The sequence below is a fragment of the Danio rerio genome, chromosome 1 (genome assembly GCF_049306965.1).
Source record: "Danio rerio strain Tuebingen ecotype United States chromosome 1, GRCz12tu, whole genome shotgun sequence".
NCBI lineage: Eukaryota > Metazoa > Chordata > Actinopteri > Cypriniformes > Danionidae > Danio > Danio rerio.
Window position 1 is genome coordinate 53,911,812 of NC_133176.1, and position 19,033 is coordinate 53,930,844.

The 19,033-nt window shown below is 34.0% G+C and overlaps 1 protein-coding gene across 6 annotated transcripts; it reads right to left on the reverse strand.

The window, feature by feature from the left end:
• Nucleotides 1-427: 427 nt before the first annotated feature.
• On the reverse strand, nt 428-17,748 carry ppm1kb (protein phosphatase, Mg2+/Mn2+ dependent 1Kb). Of its 6 annotated transcripts, none has more exons than XM_073943883.1 (8): nt 17,628-17,748; nt 14,893-15,421; nt 11,893-11,993; nt 9,569-9,675; nt 5,473-5,638; nt 4,923-5,067; nt 3,375-3,509; nt 428-2,690 (listed from the first exon to the last, which is right to left on the reverse strand). In XM_073943883.1, the coding sequence occupies exons 5-8, from the start codon at nt 5,544-5,546 to the stop codon at nt 2,559-2,561; spliced, it is 486 nt and encodes a 161-aa protein (XP_073799984.1). In that variant the 5' UTR covers nt 5,547-5,638; nt 9,569-9,675; nt 11,893-11,993; nt 14,893-15,421; nt 17,628-17,748; the 3' UTR covers nt 428-2,558. The 6 variants fall into 4 exon arrangements, 4 of the variants coding, with proteins under 4 accessions (XP_073799984.1, XP_073799975.1, NP_001314673.1 ...); XR_012400698.1 differs by having other exon boundaries at nt 14,893-15,424; NM_001327744.1 differs by lacking the exon at nt 9,569-9,675.
• Nucleotides 17,749-19,033: the final 1,285 nt, after the last annotated feature.

Sequence of the window (19,033 nt, forward strand, 5' to 3'; positions counted from 1 at the left end):
ATCGTGTCAATACCACAGCCCACCCAAGTATTGTTGCATGACCATGTCTTCTGATGGCTACTTCCAGCAGAAAAACAAGCCTCATGTCATAAAGCGCAAATCATCTCAGACTGGTTTCTTGAACATGACAATGAGTTCACTGTACTCAAATGCCCTCGACAGTCACCATATCTAAATCCGATAAAGCACTTTTGGGATGAGGTGGAAGAGGAGATTCACATCATGGATGTGCAGCCGACAAATCTGCAGCAACTGCGTGATGCTATCATGTCAATATGGAGCAAAATCTGTAAGGAATATTTCCAGTACCTTGCTGAATCTATGCCACAAAGGATTGAGGCAGCTCTGAAAGCAAAAGGGGTGTACCTAATAAAGTGGACAACACAAAAAGTAAAAAAAAACAAACAAACGAGAATTAACCATTAGAGATGTTTCTGGTGGAACTTTATTCACAGCTGCATTGCATTTAACAATAAACCGCATATCAACAAAGCAAAAGTTAGGTCCATATATAGAGGAAACACTTGTTTGACAGATTGCTCTAGAGATCCATGCAATTGTGTTAACACTGAAATATAATACAGACAGAAATATAATAAGAGTACAGTTTAAAAAAAAAAAGAAAAAAAAGATCCCCGCCATCATACCACATTTGGACCTAAAAGATAGTTCACCCAAAAATAAAGATTTCCCCTCCATTTATTCACATTAAAGTTCTATAAATTTCTCTTTTGTGTTGAGTAAAATCTAGTGGAAAAAGCATCACTCAAAAAATTGTTTTATGTTTAATCCACTTATACTTGTAAGTAAATCTTAATCGATTTGTGTTGGGACGACAGGAATTGTGCAGAACCCAGCGGGTTTTTTTTTTTTTTTTTTTTTTTTACAGTGCAGAAACACAAATACTATGGCCATCAAATTTCCAACATTCTTTAAAACATCTTCATTCGTGTTTTACAGAAGAAATCCTACAAGTTTGGAAGATTAGTAAATGACAGGATTGTAATATTTTGGGTGAACTATCCCTTTCAAGATGAAGACAATAAAAGGAAAATAAATTCCAGTTAAAAGTTTAAAAACAGTAAATAATTGGAAAGAGGAAATATTGACTCCTTATTGTGAACTTTTCATTTTTTTGTTCTTATCATAAAGTTGCTCATTTATTATTATTATCTTTTTTCTAAAGAATTTCTTTAAAAAAATGTTTTAACTTATTATTATTCATTTATTTATTTTTTTGTTTCAGAGGCTGGTTGTTTATAATTCATATTTTTAATTTATTTTATTTTTAGGGGATAGTGGGAAAATAAGAACAATAAGACAATCTGTAATTTTTCCTATGTTGTATTGTATACTTTGATGTGTTGTCTTGTTAAACAACAATTTAAAAAAAACAAAAGCAAAAAAAAAGTAAAAAGTAAAAGTCTAATAATACAAAAAAAATTTAAGTTTAAAACTAAGAGGAAATGATGTAAGGAGTGCAGAAACAGCACCAGAACATGAAGCGAGATGGCGACTTAATGAGGTCACGTGTGTATGGCTCTACCAAAACAAGCCTTTTCCATTAAAAGCCTTTTCATGTAAAGCAGAATGCTTTAAATGTTCATTTCTTGACTTCAGAAGACGTATTTAAATAGAACATTTATACATTAATAACTGCCCATCATATAAATAACAAAACAAACATCTGCACTTTGCTCTATGCGTTATAGGGAACGAACTGTACATTCCAAACAAAAATACTTTGTCTATGAACACTAAATATGCACGCTAGTCACAGTTTAAAACTAGAGTCATGAACCCGAAACGAGAAGTTCCTTACAAGAGGGACACAAAAGCGTCAGATGTTTATGAGGAAGGCACAGAAAAAACGAGAATGGCTTTGCGAAATGGTCCTTGGATAAGAATATATCTTAGTGTAGGTGTTTAGAATTGCTGGTTGTAATGCTGGAATAGAGCATGAATGACTCTTCACAATACAAGCAGAAGACAAAGTTATAGAAATGTGTGCTTGCACAAAGAAAGGAGGCTCTACTTTAGTATACACAGTATATACAGCAGTCCAACTCAGTGAACATGAGCCTATATAGAAGCCCATGTACCCCCGAAGTGTGCTTCTGTTTGTCATTTAACACCACAAAGGGTCACGAAGGCTACGGACCTCCCATAATCTGAAAGTGCTTAGAATTTATGCTTACAGTACAGAGATCAGTTTGGTTTCACTTCGGCAAAGCAAACTATTCTCAAGTATTGTCTGTGAATGTGAAAACCGGTAACCAAATGACTTTCAGCACCGCAGAGAAGCAGCGAAAAGTGAAAAGCATGATTTCTGAGACAAGACAAGTCTTTAACCTTGGGAAAGATGTGTTTTAGAGATGAATTGATAGTTTGATCTGCTCATCTAGGCTCAGGTATATCATTCATCGTCACGTTTGTAACCACATTGTGGCTCTAATGGTCATTTTTGAGGCGGTGACCCTCACAGGATGGATTAGGAGAATATTGCACATTGGTCAGTTTAGATTTGCGAGTCAGTGTCTTCCTTTTTTGTTGTTTGTTCAGGCGAAGCGGCCACTGGAGACGAAGCTGCGGCTGAAGGAGAAGCTGACTTCGGAGCTTTTGTGTTTGCCCCAGGCACCGAACGGCACCACGATGATAGTGCTGTTGTCTTCAGAACCATACTGAAGAGCCTGAGAGAGAGAGACAGAGAGAGAGTGAGAGACAGTGAGTGAGGGGGGGGGAGGGATGTGGGATTAGAGATAGATCTTTGGTTTTTGACCCATTATTAGGCCCACACGGAATCTGAGCGCGCAGAATTCCGCAGATTTTCCACAGATTTTCAGCAGAATTCCGCAGATTTTCCACAGATTTTCCACAGAATTCCGCAGATTTTCCGCAGATTTTCCGCAGAATTCCGCAGATTTTCCACAGATTTTCCACAGAATTCCGCAGATTTTCCGCAGAATTCCGCAGATTTTCTACAGATTTTTAGCCCATTATTAATTCTGTTTATTTAATTGAGTAAATGTATAAATCTGAATTTATTCAGTTTTTATTCAGTAATTTATTACTTTTTATTTAATTTATTAAGGTTTTAGTTATGATACTCCGCTAGATACTCCCAAAATAATTCCGCAGAAATCTACAGATTTTTACCAAAATTCTCCGCAGAAATAGCAAAAAACGTCTGCAGATTCCGTCTGGCCCTGCCCATTATTTAAAATATGTATCTAAGAAACAGTTATTGACTTCTTTTTTTTTTTCTGGTGGGGCCAGTGAAAATTTTGGCATGGCAAGTAAACCTTTGAACCCCTTGACTGATAAAAAAAATCCTTAGTGTTAAACCCTGTGGGATGTTGGATAATGTGACTGACCTGCTCAGATATGCGTTGTGCGGCCTCTTTGGGGTCATGACATTGATTGATGACATCACAGATCTCCTGACTGTTCATGATGAAGTTGATGCCATCAGTAGTGAGAGCCAGGAAGGAATCATGGACGTGATGCAACTGACAAAACAGGTACACTTAAATCAACACTAATTGATTTGAAAAATTGTACACTTACAAAAACAGGTCAAATCTATTATTAACATTTTATAAATAACACTTTTCTATTATTAAAAAGGTTTATGAGAAAAGAAAGATATCAACAATACTAAATATACACACAAGGATTACTGCTGCTTGTTCCAACTATCTGTTTACAATGAGCTGAAACAACACAATTCTTGTTGGCCAACTTATTTGTTATATGTTTTAATTTGTAAACCATTAATCATTTTGTGTTTGGACAACATGAAGGAATTGTGTTGGTTCAACTACCTGAGGGGAATTGTGGTACCCAGCATGCTTTGCATAGGATTGAATTAGGAGAAGGAAATGTTGACAATAAAATTAATCTTCTGTGTTTAAATTTCTTACGAAGACTTGTTAGAGTTTAATCTCCACTTCAGTTTGAAGATTTAGTAGAGTGTCATGTAATGCTTTGAGTTTTAAGATTACCACCTTGCAGAAGCACCCATGCTTTGGGTGTTGGCAGCTTAATAAGCAAAAATGCAGTTTGTTGTATTGCTCAGTGAGCAATAACTGTCCTAAAATGAGTTTCAAGTAACTCATGAAATATGCTTAAAATGACTCTTTTAGTTCATTCAAGACAGGGGTGTCCAAACTTGGTCCTGGAGGGCCGGTGTGCTAGAGAGTTTATCTCCAACTTGCTTCAACACACCTGCCAGGAGGTTTCTTGCATATCTAGTAAGAGCTTGATTAGCTGGTTCAGGTGTGTTTGATTAGGGTTGGAGCTAAACTCTTCTGGATAACGGCCCTCCAGGACCGAATCTGGACACCCCTGATTTAGGATAACTTCAAATAAAACTAAAAGACTTCTAAATGTACGACACATAATAGACATACATGACATTATCAGACCTTTGAGTTTAAGTTAAATTAAAATACTGAGGTATTTAAACTTTTTATTTATTGGATGGCCATCCTGCCCTCAAGTAAATTGAGTTCATCGAGAGTAATTTTTTTGAGTGTACACAAAAATGAGATAAAAATGTACAACTCTTTTTAAAGACTGACTTTTGAAAAAATTCTACAATTTTGAAGGATTCACGTTTAAAAACAAAGTCTCTCAAAAAAAAAAAAAAAAAATCGTTATCTGGCAACATTAAAATTTGGGCATTGCAAAAGTAAAAAATTAGCAGTATAGTAAAAAAAAGAATTTACTAAAGCAACAACAATAATAATAATAACAACAACATATATATTGTTTTTTTATATACATGTATACATAAACATGGATTTTCTATAAAATCAGTAAATCCTATTATTTCACTTCTCAAATATATACATTTTGTAAATTTAAAATCAAGTAAATACTGAACATCTTATAGAGAAATAATAAAAGAAAGCTCTTACAGAAATTCTCTTAGTCTCTGGTTCTGCGATGACGCCTGTCGCTTTGAGGTCGAAATCCCCAATGCTGCGGGTCATGGCCAGTCTGCCATTGACGTGTGGTTGACCCAAACTATTCCATGTAATGAAACCTCCGCTCCTGCGTATCCTTCAGAAACAAACACACAACCATCAAAACAGTGTCAACCACCCCAGCGTCTCAATCCGTTCGGAGGGATGGGTTTCCTTAACAACGACATAACTCGTGACTATAGTATCATAGTCAATGCATTGTTTGGAAAAAGAACAATGCAGTGACGAGTGTTTCCCGAAACCGTAGATTCTCTGACACGGATCCATCGTTTGAACCAAGCTAATTATAACATATAACGCATGGTTATTTCTCTCAATTAAAATACAAAAAAAAAGTTTACAGATTGATATTTTTCTGATCACATAACTCTGTTGCAAGTTGTTTTGGAAAATATAAACTGATATTTCAACATAATGCTAACTTACAATTTCTCTGTGAATTAATGTTTTGAGACTCAACTCAACGCTGGAAATTGCTCACCTCTCTTTTTCATCCTTCCTTTCAGGCGTGTGATCCACGGTGAGTTTGACGGCCTTGCCTTTGCGGCACATCATGGCACGGCTGTCCCCGACGCTGCCCACCACCAGCTCGATCCCATCCCTTAGCAGAGCCACCGTGGCTGTGGTTCCTGCACTCAACACAGAGGCTGAAACACACCAGAGAGTGAGGCAGAATGGTTACTTTATGGCATTTTAAAGCCTGCAGATATAGAATAACACGCTTTTAACATAATATTTAATATCGCACAGAAACTAAACTGTCACTAGCACATAACTGTAGTGTAATAACATACATTATAATGTGTATATATGGCAAACCGTTTTGACATTTAATCTATAACCCGTACCAGTATCCATTTTCATTTACCTAGTGCTTATTTTTTAGATACTAGTATCTTTTCCATTAAGTAGTATTACTTATTCATTAAATACTAGTGCTTATTCATTAAATACTAGTGCTTATTCATTCGATGCTAGTGCCTATTTGTTAGATACTAGTGCTCATTCTTTAGATACTAGTGCTTACTCATTAGACACTAATTCTCTTTATTAGATACTAGTACTTATTCATTAGCTACTAGTACTTATTAAACAGATACTAGTACGCATTCATTAGATACTAGTATTTATTTAATTGGTACTAGTACTATTCATTAGATACTATAACCTATTAAATAGATACTAGTACTTAAATAATACTTATTTTAATAGTGACTAGTAACTATTCTGTTGTTCCTAGTAACAAATGTAACATTTTTTCCATTGATTTCTATGGGATCCGTCATTGAGGTATCAACTATTTAGTTTTGACTAGTATGTATTCCAGCTTGGACTAGTACACATTTTAGTATTTATTAGTTAGATACTTGTTTCTAAATAACAAATATTAGTCCTTATTTATTCGGTACTAGTACTTAATCATTAGATACTAGTACTTATTTATTATATACTAGTATCTATTTGGTTGGTACTAGTACTTATTCTTTATATACTATGGCTACGTTCACACTGCAGCCAAATGTGGCCCGAATCTGATTTTTTTTTGCCCACACTCGGGTTATGATAGTGTGAACAGCCCAAACCGCATGAAATCTGATCTTTTCAGGTCAGATCTGTGCCACTTTCATATGTAGTCTTCAATCAGACACAGATCAGTTGTCATAAATTACAAATAATCAGTGTTTACAATCACAAGTGACTTATTTTATATTTCAAATGCCGAAATACACATTAGTAGTAGCAGAGCAATCATTTACAGTTCATGAAATGCACCACGATTGTCTGTGAAAAGAGTAATAATCATATAAGCATGATTTGACAAAGTGCTAACTTACATACAAAATCAAGTGTGCATATTTAGACATTTTGTGCCGTCCGTATCTGTACTTTTGTATTTATTTATGTATTTATAGGTACTACTAGTACTTAATCATTAGATACTAGTATCTAATTAATAGGTTCGATTACTGATAAATAGATACTAGAATAATGGATACTACATCCTATTTAAAAGATACCAGTACACATTTAATAAATACTAATACTTGTTTAAAAATGGTACAAGTAAAAATTTATTTTACTAGCAAAATGTTTAATTGATCTCTATTCTTCCATTTAGATTAGTCATAACATAAGACGAGAAAAAAAAGCAGAACTGACAAGTAAAATAAGAATTGTTACTAGTAATCGTTATAAAATATACTAGTGTCTAATAAATCAATACTAGTACTAATGAATAACTCTTAGTATCTGTTAAAATAGTTACTAGTATCTAATGAATTGGTGCCAGTATCTACTTAATAAGTACTAGTATCTATTAAAAATATACCAGTATCTAATGAATAAGTACTAGTATCTAATACTCAAGTACCACAGGGTATATGCAGGAATCCTAAAAGTACCTTCAATACCTTTTTAAGACTTTTTAAAGCCCTTCTTAAAATATTTTAAGACCTCATCGCCACTTCAAGTTCTAATCAGTATCAAACATTTAACTTAATAAACAGTTGTGGTTTGCAACATAAGCTCAGAAGAAACAAAGCTTGAAATAATAAATTATGAGGTTGCTTTCAGCGACAGGCTTCAGCCACTGTTTAAACCCGTCTTTCTTCGACCAGGAGTACGCAAACTAGCAATTTTCCCATTTTGTCGTCTGTTTCGCTCTATGGTTTGGCTACCTGTGGAGAGGGCCACATCACCTTCCAGCATTCGTCACAAATTATGTGACATCACCCGGACGGAGGAGATTGGGTGGATGCACCCCGGTCCAAACCAATCGCATGGACCGAGCCTGCCGTTGTAAATATTAGGAGGAAAATAAATATATTTAAACTTTCTAAGAGCGAGACACTTTGGACAATGCTTTTACAAAATTGAAGACCTCATAAAAATGCAATTAAACCTTTTTAAAACATTTTGGGTCTTCATTTTCTCATAATTGATTTATCAACTTTTAATACTTTTTAAGACCCCGCAGACACCCTGTACTAGTATCTATTAAATAGAAAGTAGTGTCAAGCTACCAAGTACTAGTACCTAATGATTAATTACTAGTACATAAAAATATGCACTAGTCCCAGCTGAATTACATACTAGTCAAAACTGAATAGTTGATATCTCAATGACAGATGCCATAGAAATCAATGTAAAAATGTTACATTTGTTAATAGTAACAACAAAATAGTTAGTCACTATTAAAATAAGTACTAGTATCTATTACTTAGGTACTAGTTTCTATTTAATAGGTACTAGTATCTACTGAATGAGTACTAGTATTTAAATAGGCACTAGTATCTAATGAATAAGCACTAGTATCTAATGAATAAGCACTAGTATCTATTGAATAATTACTAGTACTTAATGGAAAAGATACTAGTATCTAAAAAATAAGCACTAGTATCATGAAAATAGATACTAGTATGGGTTATTGATTAAATGTCAAAACAGCTTGCCATACTGTATATTGTAAAAGAAAAAGAGGGAGTTTCGCATTGAGATGATGAACTGCAGTGCTCAGCAGGTAGCAGGTAGCATTGCTTTTTTTACTAGCTAACATTTGAAATAAGTAAACATCATTGATTAAAAAAAGCATTATAACACATTAAAGCAATTAACTTTTTTAGCAAATATACAGTGGGGGAAATGAGTATTGAACATGTTATGTTTTTCCTGGGAATAATATTTTTTAAAGGAGCTGTTGACATGGAATTGAACCAGATTTTGGTATGAAACGACACAAGGAGAAAGTACTAAACTACTGAACTGTACTGAATACTTTATATAAAAGGCTTTTTAGGTGATGGCGGCTAAAAGACGCCTCTCATATAGAGAATGAAGCCACACGCTTGGCTCAGGTGTGAGTTTTTTTATGGTTCTGTGGGTCTCGTCTATCAAATCGGAGCTTTATTTTGTATTCTCTATTGGATTAACATCAGGTGATTGGCTGGGCCATGGCTTTATTTTCTTTCTCTGAAAGCATTTGAGAGTTGCCTTGGCTGTGTTTTTGGATTATTGTCTTGCTGAAATGTCCACCCTGGTTTCATCTTCATCATCCTGCTAATGTAGATGTTGGACTGAAGAAGCTAATATTCATTTACAATAAGAAAGAGCAGATGGTTGCTGAAGAACTACGGAGAGATTTCAGCTGCTGTCTGGGCCTTCACTGCCTTTCTACACCTTCCATTCTTCATGTGTTCATTTCATTTTAATACACATTACTTAATTTACAGACTAATTAGTTTTGTTTTCTTTGCATTTATAGATTTCTTTGGTTGTTACCAACAATTGGTGAAAATTTCAAGTCAGCAGCACCTTTAGAAATATGTTTTCTGATAAAAAAAACTCTTACGTGTTCAATACTTATTTCCCCACCGTATCTTCACAGTTCTCTCATAGTAAATATATTTTCTGTACAGCATAATAAGACTAGCATTATCCATCGACATAAATGAAACTCTGAACACAACAACTAGCAATCATTTTCCAGCAACCATCACATGAGAAGAAGGCAGAGCACAGTAAAGGAGAGAGACTGAGAGTAAGACAGAAAGGAAAAGAGAGAGAGAAAGGTCAGGAACCTTCCAGAAGTCCACGCAAAAGGACCCGCTGGAGCAATCTAGCCCTCTGGCCTCCAAAAAGGTACCGCAGAGCTGCAGCTTTTAAAGGGGGTAAGCTGGGTCCGCGGCTGTTTAAATATAACACGCACACACACAGGGCAAGATTGGACATGTCACGCAGCAGGCCGCACTAGTGGCCCGCACTCTACATGAATAAGATGGTCCTGGAATAATTATGTATTCTATGACAACAGCATTTAACAGACAATTTTAAAGAATAAAAAACAAAATACACTCACAAAAACATATTTATGTGCGCTACAGTATACTAGGGGTGGGAATTAAATGTATAATATTTATAATTATTTCAGGTTAAGGAGTCATGATGTCATTTCAGCTATACATAATTATTTTAATGCTTTCCCAAATCATAGTGGCTTGAATGTAATAGAACAGAAAGATAATAAACGAATTGTTCATTGCTGTGTTAGCAGGTTTAGTTTGTTTAATGGGGTTTAAAGTGTGAACAGTGCCATCTAGATTAACTGTAAGTGGTTCAGCTAATATATTAATAAAACAAAAACCAAAGATATGTAAATGAAGCAAAAACAGCACAGGAATCACAAGACGCGACCATTGAAGGCAAGACATTTTTTTATATATTTAGGTTTGGTCTTTAAAATTACAGACATCTCCAAGATTTTATTAGCAAAATATTTTCAATATTAAATATGGTGTAAAAATAAGCAAGCTTTACTTGTATCCATACACTTTTTTCCCAACATAAACGTTCTTTAAAAAATAAAAGAAAATTAAAAGTTTTTAAAAACTCTAATAAACTAAATCTATGCACAACAGTCTATCCAGGTTAGTGTTTTCAGCAGTAAATACATGAATAACTTTTAAACAAATGCTACTGTAAGGTAACTAATCAAACCATTAGGATAAATAGTTAAAAATTACCTTTTTAAATAAAAAGTTGAAAGCTTTATTGAGATGGATTGCTGGTGATTGTATAGGTTTTGGCCAGATTGGGTAGCAATACATGAAAATCAAGACCTATTTAAAATAGATTTAAGACTTACAACACAATATTTTAGTAAATTTAAGACTTTTTAAGGCCAAAAAAATAGATTTAGAGATTTGAGATTTTTAAACACTCTGCAGAAACCAGGATTTTTTTTTTTTTTTCCCAAATGATTTTTAACAGAGCAAGGAAATATTTACAATATGTTTGACAGTATTTTTTGTTCTGGAGAAAGTCTTATTTGTTGTATTTTGGCTAGAATAAAAGTTGTTATGAAATTTTTTGAAACCCATATTAAGGTAAAAAGTATTAGCCCCTTTAAGCTCTGCCCCCCCCATAGTCTACAGAACAAACCATCATTATACAATAACTTGCCTAATTACCCTAACCTGCCTAGTTAACCTAATAAACCTAGTTAAGCCTTTCAATGTCACATTAAGGTGTATAGAAGTGTCTTGAAAAATGTCTAGTCAAATATTATTTACTGTCATCATGGCAAAGATAAAGTAAATCAGTAATTCGAGATGAGTTATTAAAACTTTTATGTTTATAAATGTGTTGAAAAAAACATAAATTGGGGAAAAAAATAAACAAGGGGTGTAATAATTTAAGGGGGCTAATAATTCTGACTTCAACTGTATATGTATTACATTCTATGATGCTTTTTAAAAAAAAGATTTTTAAAAATTCATGTTTATTCATTTTTAACCTTTAAAATGAAGCGAAATTCTGGTAATTTGTTTTTCCTTAAAGATGTCGAAAGCCAAAGCTTGAACTTAATGGGGTCAACTTCACCTGTTTAATTGATCTCTCAGCTCCAGTGTATGTTTGTTAGAACACTGCACTGTTTAAACACTCCTTTGTGTACTATATTTTCCAATGCATAGATGTCCAGGCCTCAAATTTAGGCACCTTCAACATTTGGTCTGATTGTGCATGCACATTGTCAGTAACATAATTATTAACAACTCATTTTTAAACAATGTATTTAGGATTTATTTTACCCACCCCTAGTATATACAAGCATGTGTTATCTTCATGTTTGATGGACACATTTTACAGAGCCAAACAGAAGTCTGCTCATACATATCACCATTGTTCTGTATTAGGAGTCAAAATGTATTTAATTAAAGAAACAATTTAGTCTATGATGCCACTTCTGCTCGCAAACCTCCATTTGGCTCTGTTACATGTACACCAGAAGCATCAACGCAATAATTATGAGTACAAACTCTAAAACAACAGCTGAGAGACTGAGTATATTGTTCACATTAACATGCATGCATTTCAAAACCCACATCAGTGAAATAAGACCTACCATCTGCACTGAAGTGAAGATGCCTCGCTAATGCTTTGTCCACCTCAAGAAAAGCTTTGGTTAAAACGAACTCCAAGTTAGTTTCCTCCGCTGCGATGTCTCTGAAACACAAATCCACAAATGCAATGAGTTAGACCAAGAAAAAATATTTGGATTGCATTTCTGAACTCCTAATGTCGCTAGTTATCACACTCAATGCATTTTTTCTCCAACAAATCCCATAATTTCTAAAATATCAGCCTCTGCCAAATGGTTGAGATGTTGGTTATGTCGTAAAAGTACCGGACTTATTACATATACTATGAAAAATCTGTAAATATGAAGTGTAAGACCTATTTATATAAAAAAATATCAAAAATAAAACATTTTTAATTACTAAACCACCTTTATTTTTAAAGTATGCTATAAAATATTTCTCATTTAACATGTTTTCTTGTTGTTTTTTTTACAATAAAACTAAAATCAAGTGCAGTTGTGCAACAGGATTATGTATGTTATATATTTTTTTCACAACAATGCTTTGTGGTTAAACAATTACCTAATATGGTCATTCTTTAAATTATTTTAACAGTCATTATTTACAACAGTAAAAACATGGTCAATTGTTTGGTTGAGGGGCAGTGAACGGGCTAAGACTGTAGACACAACATGACCTCAATTAGAAGCACATAATAGTTTAAATAGATTTAGACGTCCTTATCACTTGTGTCAGTAAACATACTGCTTGCGTCAAGACAGAGCTCCACGTAAGCTTTTGCTTTAGCCGGAACATATTGCATTGATTGGTGCTAAACACAATATGTAGTTGAAGCTTTGACATCACAATATGTGCATCGGTAATAATCACAACGCATGATCTATAATGTTAAGTTGAGCAGGATGAGCCACAGTTGCAAAGTTTAAACAGAATAAGACAGTGAAATTTTATCATTTGTATGTGGTCTATATCTGTGCAAGCACTTTAAGAAACTTTAAAGCATTCCAGAATAAGAAATTGTAAAATTTGTGGCTTAAGGTTTAATTGGGCTGAATTATTTATACGATGAACTCTATACTGCTTTTACATTTGATTAATCAATAATTAGCATAAAGCACTGTTTATTCAATTTGTATCTTTGCTTTATTGTATTTATCTGCATGTCATGATGTAATCCTGAATTAACACTCTGGAATAGGGATGCAACAATTAACTGGCTTCACCATTAACCGTGATTTAATTCATCATGGGTAATTAATCGTAAAGGCTTCTCAACAACGCGTTTCTGCACGGAACAAAACTGCAGCAACTAAACAAAATTATGCAAACTGTGCAGTAGTTGTACACAAAGATAACCACGCACATTGAACTAACTATGACTGGGGCTATTAACTAAGTCAAGCTCATCCAGGTTCGTTATTTCCAATGGAGGGACGTGCACGCAACGCAACACACTCGCGCATCTAGTTAAGATGACGGAGGTTTTGTGACCGCGGGAATTGCAAATGGCTACCGGTTTGAGAAAGATGCAATGGAAAGTACACAGGTTTGCAAACCTACTTAAAGTTACAAATAATGGCGCTGATGAGAGCGATCATGTGAGGCATGCCAGCTGAGACTAACCGAGTGTTTTTGGAGAAAGTGCTGAAAGGCACAAGCCTGTTTTACACTAAACGCATGAGCAGAGCGCGTTTTTTTGTGGCATCCATGTTAACAGATTAGAGCTTTCATACTGCACGCAGAAGCAGTGCGTCAGTGTCAAGCAACTGTGGCGCGATAGTTTTACCGCTGTGACGCATTGATAATGAAAGAGAACACATTGAATAAATGCATCAGTAATATTCACTGACTTTTCTATATTCACTCAAATAAACTTAAACGATTAAAACAGCGAAACACATTTAGTTGGGCCCAAACTACAAAACAAAATTTAGAAAAATTTAAACTAGTTTTAAGCTAGTGGGGTTTTGAACGCGAATATTCGTGATGACCATGAAACCGTGATTATTTCTTAGACTATAATCATACAACCAAAAATTATAATCGCTGCATCCCTATTCTGGAACATCATATTTGTTGCAAAATGTAATCCATAATTATTCCCAAGGCTTAATTTGTTCCGGAACACGCCAGATCTGGCATCGCTGAAATCTAAACTGGCACCACATTTTACCAGTCCACACTACTCACCCGCCTTCATCCCCCCTCTGAGTTCAGTGCCTTCTCTTTACTTTTGCAACAACCAGCCCCCACCCCTGCTAGCAAGTTGGCAGTATTTATCTACACTTGTGATTTGTTTGTCATATTTCAGGCAAGTGCACTCCCCCACAAAAATCCTCACAATACAGCTAAAATTATGAATTAGTTCCGAAACAGAGCTATTCAAGTCATCTGGAAAAATTGTATTCATATCGCAACATACAGTCGAAGTCAGAATTATTAGCCTCCCTGAATTACTAGACCCCCTATTTATTTTTCCCCCAATTTCTATTTAACGGAGAGAAGATATTTTCAACACATTTCTAAACATAATAGTTTTAATAACTCATTTTCTAATAACTGATTTATTTTATCTTTGCCATGATGACAGTAAATAATATTTTACTAGATATTTTTCAAGACACTTCTATGCAGCTTAAAGTGACATTTAAAGGCTTAACTACATTAATGTGGTTAACTAGGCAGGTTTGTGCAATTAGGCAAGTTATTGTATAACGATGGTTTGTTCTGTAGACTACTAAAAAAAAATAGCTTAAAGGGGCTTATATTTTTGCCCTTAAAATGTTGTTAAAAAGATTCATAACTGCTTTTATTCTTGCCAAATAAAACAAATAAGACTTTCTCCATAAGAAAAAATATTATCAGACATACTGTGAAAGTTTCCTTGCCCTGTTGAACATAATTTGGGAAATATTTAAAAAAGAAAAATAAATTCAAAGGGGGGCTAATAATTTGGACTTATGACAATATATTGCATATCCATAGCATAACAAAACCTCATAATTACACCAACTGATCCTTACTTGATATGCTTCTCCATGTTCTTATGGCAGAAATCAGCAGCCTCTGCACCCCCGTGTCCATCGAAAACAGCAAAGTACATGATGTTGTCAGTCATTTGTGACATCTGATAGCGGTCTTCATTTTCTTTCCGCTGGCCGATCTGCGAGGCGCTGCCCACCCTGGACAGGTTAACTTTGGGAATAAGTTTACCATAGCGGATGCTCGATGGAAGCAAGATTGGTTCATCGATGCGGTTGTCCCAGATCCCGAAGGAGTCCCAGGTAGTCGGACGACCACTGCTGTCTGGATCAAATCGAGAATTGCTGAACCGAGGAGAGGATGGAGTGTGTAGAGCCCGTCTTGGGTCTTCCTGATGGGCATTGGTCAGGTTGAAAGCAGCTCTGCTGCAGACACGGGACCCGCTGAGCGTGGCATATCGCACCAGGAGAGCCACTGACATGCTCAGTGGCAGAAAACCACACTTATGTGAAAGGGAAGAAGAGTATGCCTCCTGAATATGCCTTGATGAATACAAATCTGAGCTGGAGTCTTCTGAAAAATAAAGAAAGCAAATAAATTATTGACTTGACCTCTGGCTTGTTATTGCCTAGATTTATAGGGTGTGTGACATTATGCACGTACATTTCAGCTTTGTCTCTAATATAAGCAACATGCCAACACTGATTCATTTTAGACATGTTTGATTTCCCACGAAAAAAAAAGCTATTTTGGTAGACATCTCAACAACCTTTTGTTTAAACACTAAATTAGTTCAGATTAGATTAAACTTTGTTGTCATTACACATGTACAATGACAAGGCAACGAAATGCAGTTTAGGTCTAACCAGAAGTGCAATAGCAGCAAGTACAGGATAGAGCCAAATACAGTGCAATTATAAAAAAAAAAAACACTACGGGTAATATTTAAAGATGGATGTACTAGGAATCTTGTATACAGGTTATATTAACTATGATCAGAGATTTACAATAGATGAATATATGTACAGGTTGCTATTAATAATCAGAGGCATGCACTATGAGCATAATTACAAATGCATATGTGCAGTGGATCCGTACAATTCAAAATGAATTAGTGCAACAAAAAGAAATTAATATGTTCAGTATTTATTGTGCAAATATTAAATAGTGCAGTGTTTAGTATTTTAATGCCAGCATCACTTAAGATCATACAACAAACACTGAATACATAAGAATATTACTTGCACAAAAATGCTGTCTAATTGTCAAATATTAAGATGTAGATCATTTTTTGTATTGCGGTAAAGTTCATTTGTTTATTTAACGGCCCCTATATTGTTTACCACGCTACTTTGAATATTCGGTCTGACTTAGCATGCAAGTACGACTTCAAAACAACATTAGCACTATTTCATTGACTGTAAACCATGTTGTACTTTGATCACTTTGATCACAGTCATTGGCTGCTAATATGATTTCACTATTTAGAATTTACAAATAATACTTTTCTGAAATTATATGGAGAAAGTCTAAATGCGTTAATATATTTAAAAAAAAACTATTACTTTCTCTATTTGATGAAACATTATAGATTTGTGGCTTGATAATTCATAAAAAGCAAGTGAAAATGAAAATTTTTTGATGGTATTAATTTTTATTTTGGCAGTGTTTTAGTTTTTGCTTAAGTTTCTGATACGTAAAAGTTTTTTGCACTTGAATCCGTAAAACTATGTTTTCTGCTCAAAATCTTCTACTGAAGAAAAAGAAGTCACTTCTTGGATGGCCTGAGGGTGAGTAAATGAATTGAGGTTAAGTTAGTTTTATATTCGCACATTTGTTCATTTAACGGCCCCTATATTGTTTACCATGCAACTTTGAATAATCAGTCTGAATTAGCATGCAAATACGACTTCAAAGCCATTTTAGCACTATTTCATTCACTGTGAACAATGTTGTACTTTGATAGTCATTGGCTGCTAATATGATTTCCCTATCAAGAATTTGCAAATAATACTTTTATTAAATTATATTATTAAGGACAAAATCTGAATGTGTTAATATAAAACCAACTTTACCTCTATTACTTTTTTTATTGGGTAAAACATTATAGATTTGTGTGTATAACAAGGTCCCTTGGTAGTCCATAAAATGCAAGTGAAAATGACAACCTCAATGATTTTGGCGGTAACTATTTTTATTTTTGACTGTATTTTTGTTTTAGCTCAAATTCCTGGTACATTAAAAGTTTATTTTCATTTGAATAGTTGAATTCATTTTGAATTCTTGGATGGCCTGAGGGAGAATAAATGAAACTCACTGTGTGCCCCACCCCCTTTATCATTCATACTACCGTATATTTAATAAAACACAGACAAACACAATTCGAAAAACAACATCAATATAACGACTGAAACAGGGAAAAAGCTCAAATATAAACGCATGTGCGGAAAAAAATCAACAAGTTAATATGAAGAGGTAAACAAACATGACGCAATAACGTTACCCGCTTATATAACAATATAACCATAAAACAATATCACCAAAACAAAAAAAACCGCTCGATATTGACGTTTTAAACATTCTATGACATAAATTATATTGAACATATAGGAATAACGCCAGATTGAGTTTAACTGGTTAAAACTTTAATCACAACAAACAAAATGGAGATCACTCTTTCGGCTCTCGCGCTGCTAGCAAACACAGACTCCACAACAGCAAAACGCGAATATCGTATCTTCTCTAATTATCTACTTGTAAACGTTATGTTACCTACCTTATGTTTGTATTAGATCGATGAAATGTGATTGCTTTTTGTTTAATTTAACAGGTTAAATGTAAAATCATTCAGTCGGTCATGTCTCAGTGTCAAGGCTTTGGCTGCAGCAACCGCTTCTGAAGGAAAATATCTGAGAACCAATCAGATCCCTGAATTTCGTAGGCGGGGTTCAATGAGTTGATTGGCCAGACATTTATGATTGACGGGAATCTAAACCAATGGCTGAAGAGAAACAGTAGTTGGGCGTACTAAACTCAAAGCGACATTATGCTGCCTTTTGATGTTTTACATTTTTGTTTTCAGTAATTTACACACCAAAATTGTAATTGTTCAGACACCAATGACTTGCAATGAGATGTTGTTAATTTTTTTTGATCATGAGATGTTGATGATTAACCACTATTATTTATGCTTTTTCGTTTTTATTTTATTTTATTTTTTTATTATGCGAAAAATGAGAATATACAATTACACAGTACATTATAAAATGGAAAGACAAAACGAAAAAATTAAAAAAAACAGCAACAAAAAAACAAAACAAAAACAAACAAAAGGGGTACATACATTACAAATTAATGAAAAATATTATATAATTTACAAATTTCAGTTGTTTTTAAAGCCTTTTTGTAAAAGAGTTAGAAACAGTTTCAAAGTAATGCTGCATTTCAGTATGCAAAATTTTTTTAAAAAAAAGGGTTTTTGGTTTGAAAATATACATTTTGTTGATAAGATTAGAAGATTAAGAAAATATATTTTCTTTTTATAGGTTCTGTTTTATAATTAACAAAACCAAACAAAACATTTTCCCATAGTAAGGAAAAGTCTTTAACAACATTCTCAATTACAAAAAAAGAAAAATCTTTCCAAAGCAAATAAGAATAACTGCATTGTCAAAACAAGTAAAAGGGACTCTTTTGCTTGCAAAAGGAACAATTTGTATCAATATCTTTTTTATCTTACTAAGAGAGTATTGACTGGGTATGTTTGAGGAATAATTCTAAATAAAACTTCTTTGCTTTTTCATTTGTTGGTCAAAACTTTATCACTTGATGATGTAAAATGTACTCGACAACCACACTTGGAATAGATGTAGGCTACATCACCTAATTATAACTTACCGGTCAAACGTTTGGAGTCAGTAGGATTTTTAAAATGTTTTTAAATAAGCTTCTCCTACTCACCAAGGCTGCATTTATTTAATCAAAAATACAGTACAAATTGTAAAATTGTGAAATGTTATTGCACTATAAAATAACTGTTTAAAAGTAGCTCATAAATTATTTAATAATTTATTCCAGTGATTTTAAAGATAAATGTTCTGCTTCATTACTGCAGTCTTCAGAGTTGCATGATCCTTTAGAAATTACTCTAATATTAATTATTATTATCATTATATTATTATT

Excerpts from the sequence above, each read along its gene's own strand:
- ppm1kb (NM_001327744.1), bottom strand. The coding sequence starts at position 15,332 with ATGTCAGTGGCTCTCCTGGTGCGATATGCCACGCTCAGCGGGTCCCGT. Across the intron at positions 11,994-14,892 it reads AACATGGAGAAGCATATCAA|AGACATCGCAGCGGAGGAAA; the intron begins GTAAGGATCAGT and ends TTTGTGTTTCAG. Across the intron at positions 5,068-5,472 it reads AGGAAGGATGAAAAAGAGAG|GATACGCAGGAGCGGAGGTT; the intron begins GTGAGCAATTTC and ends TTGTTTCTGAAG.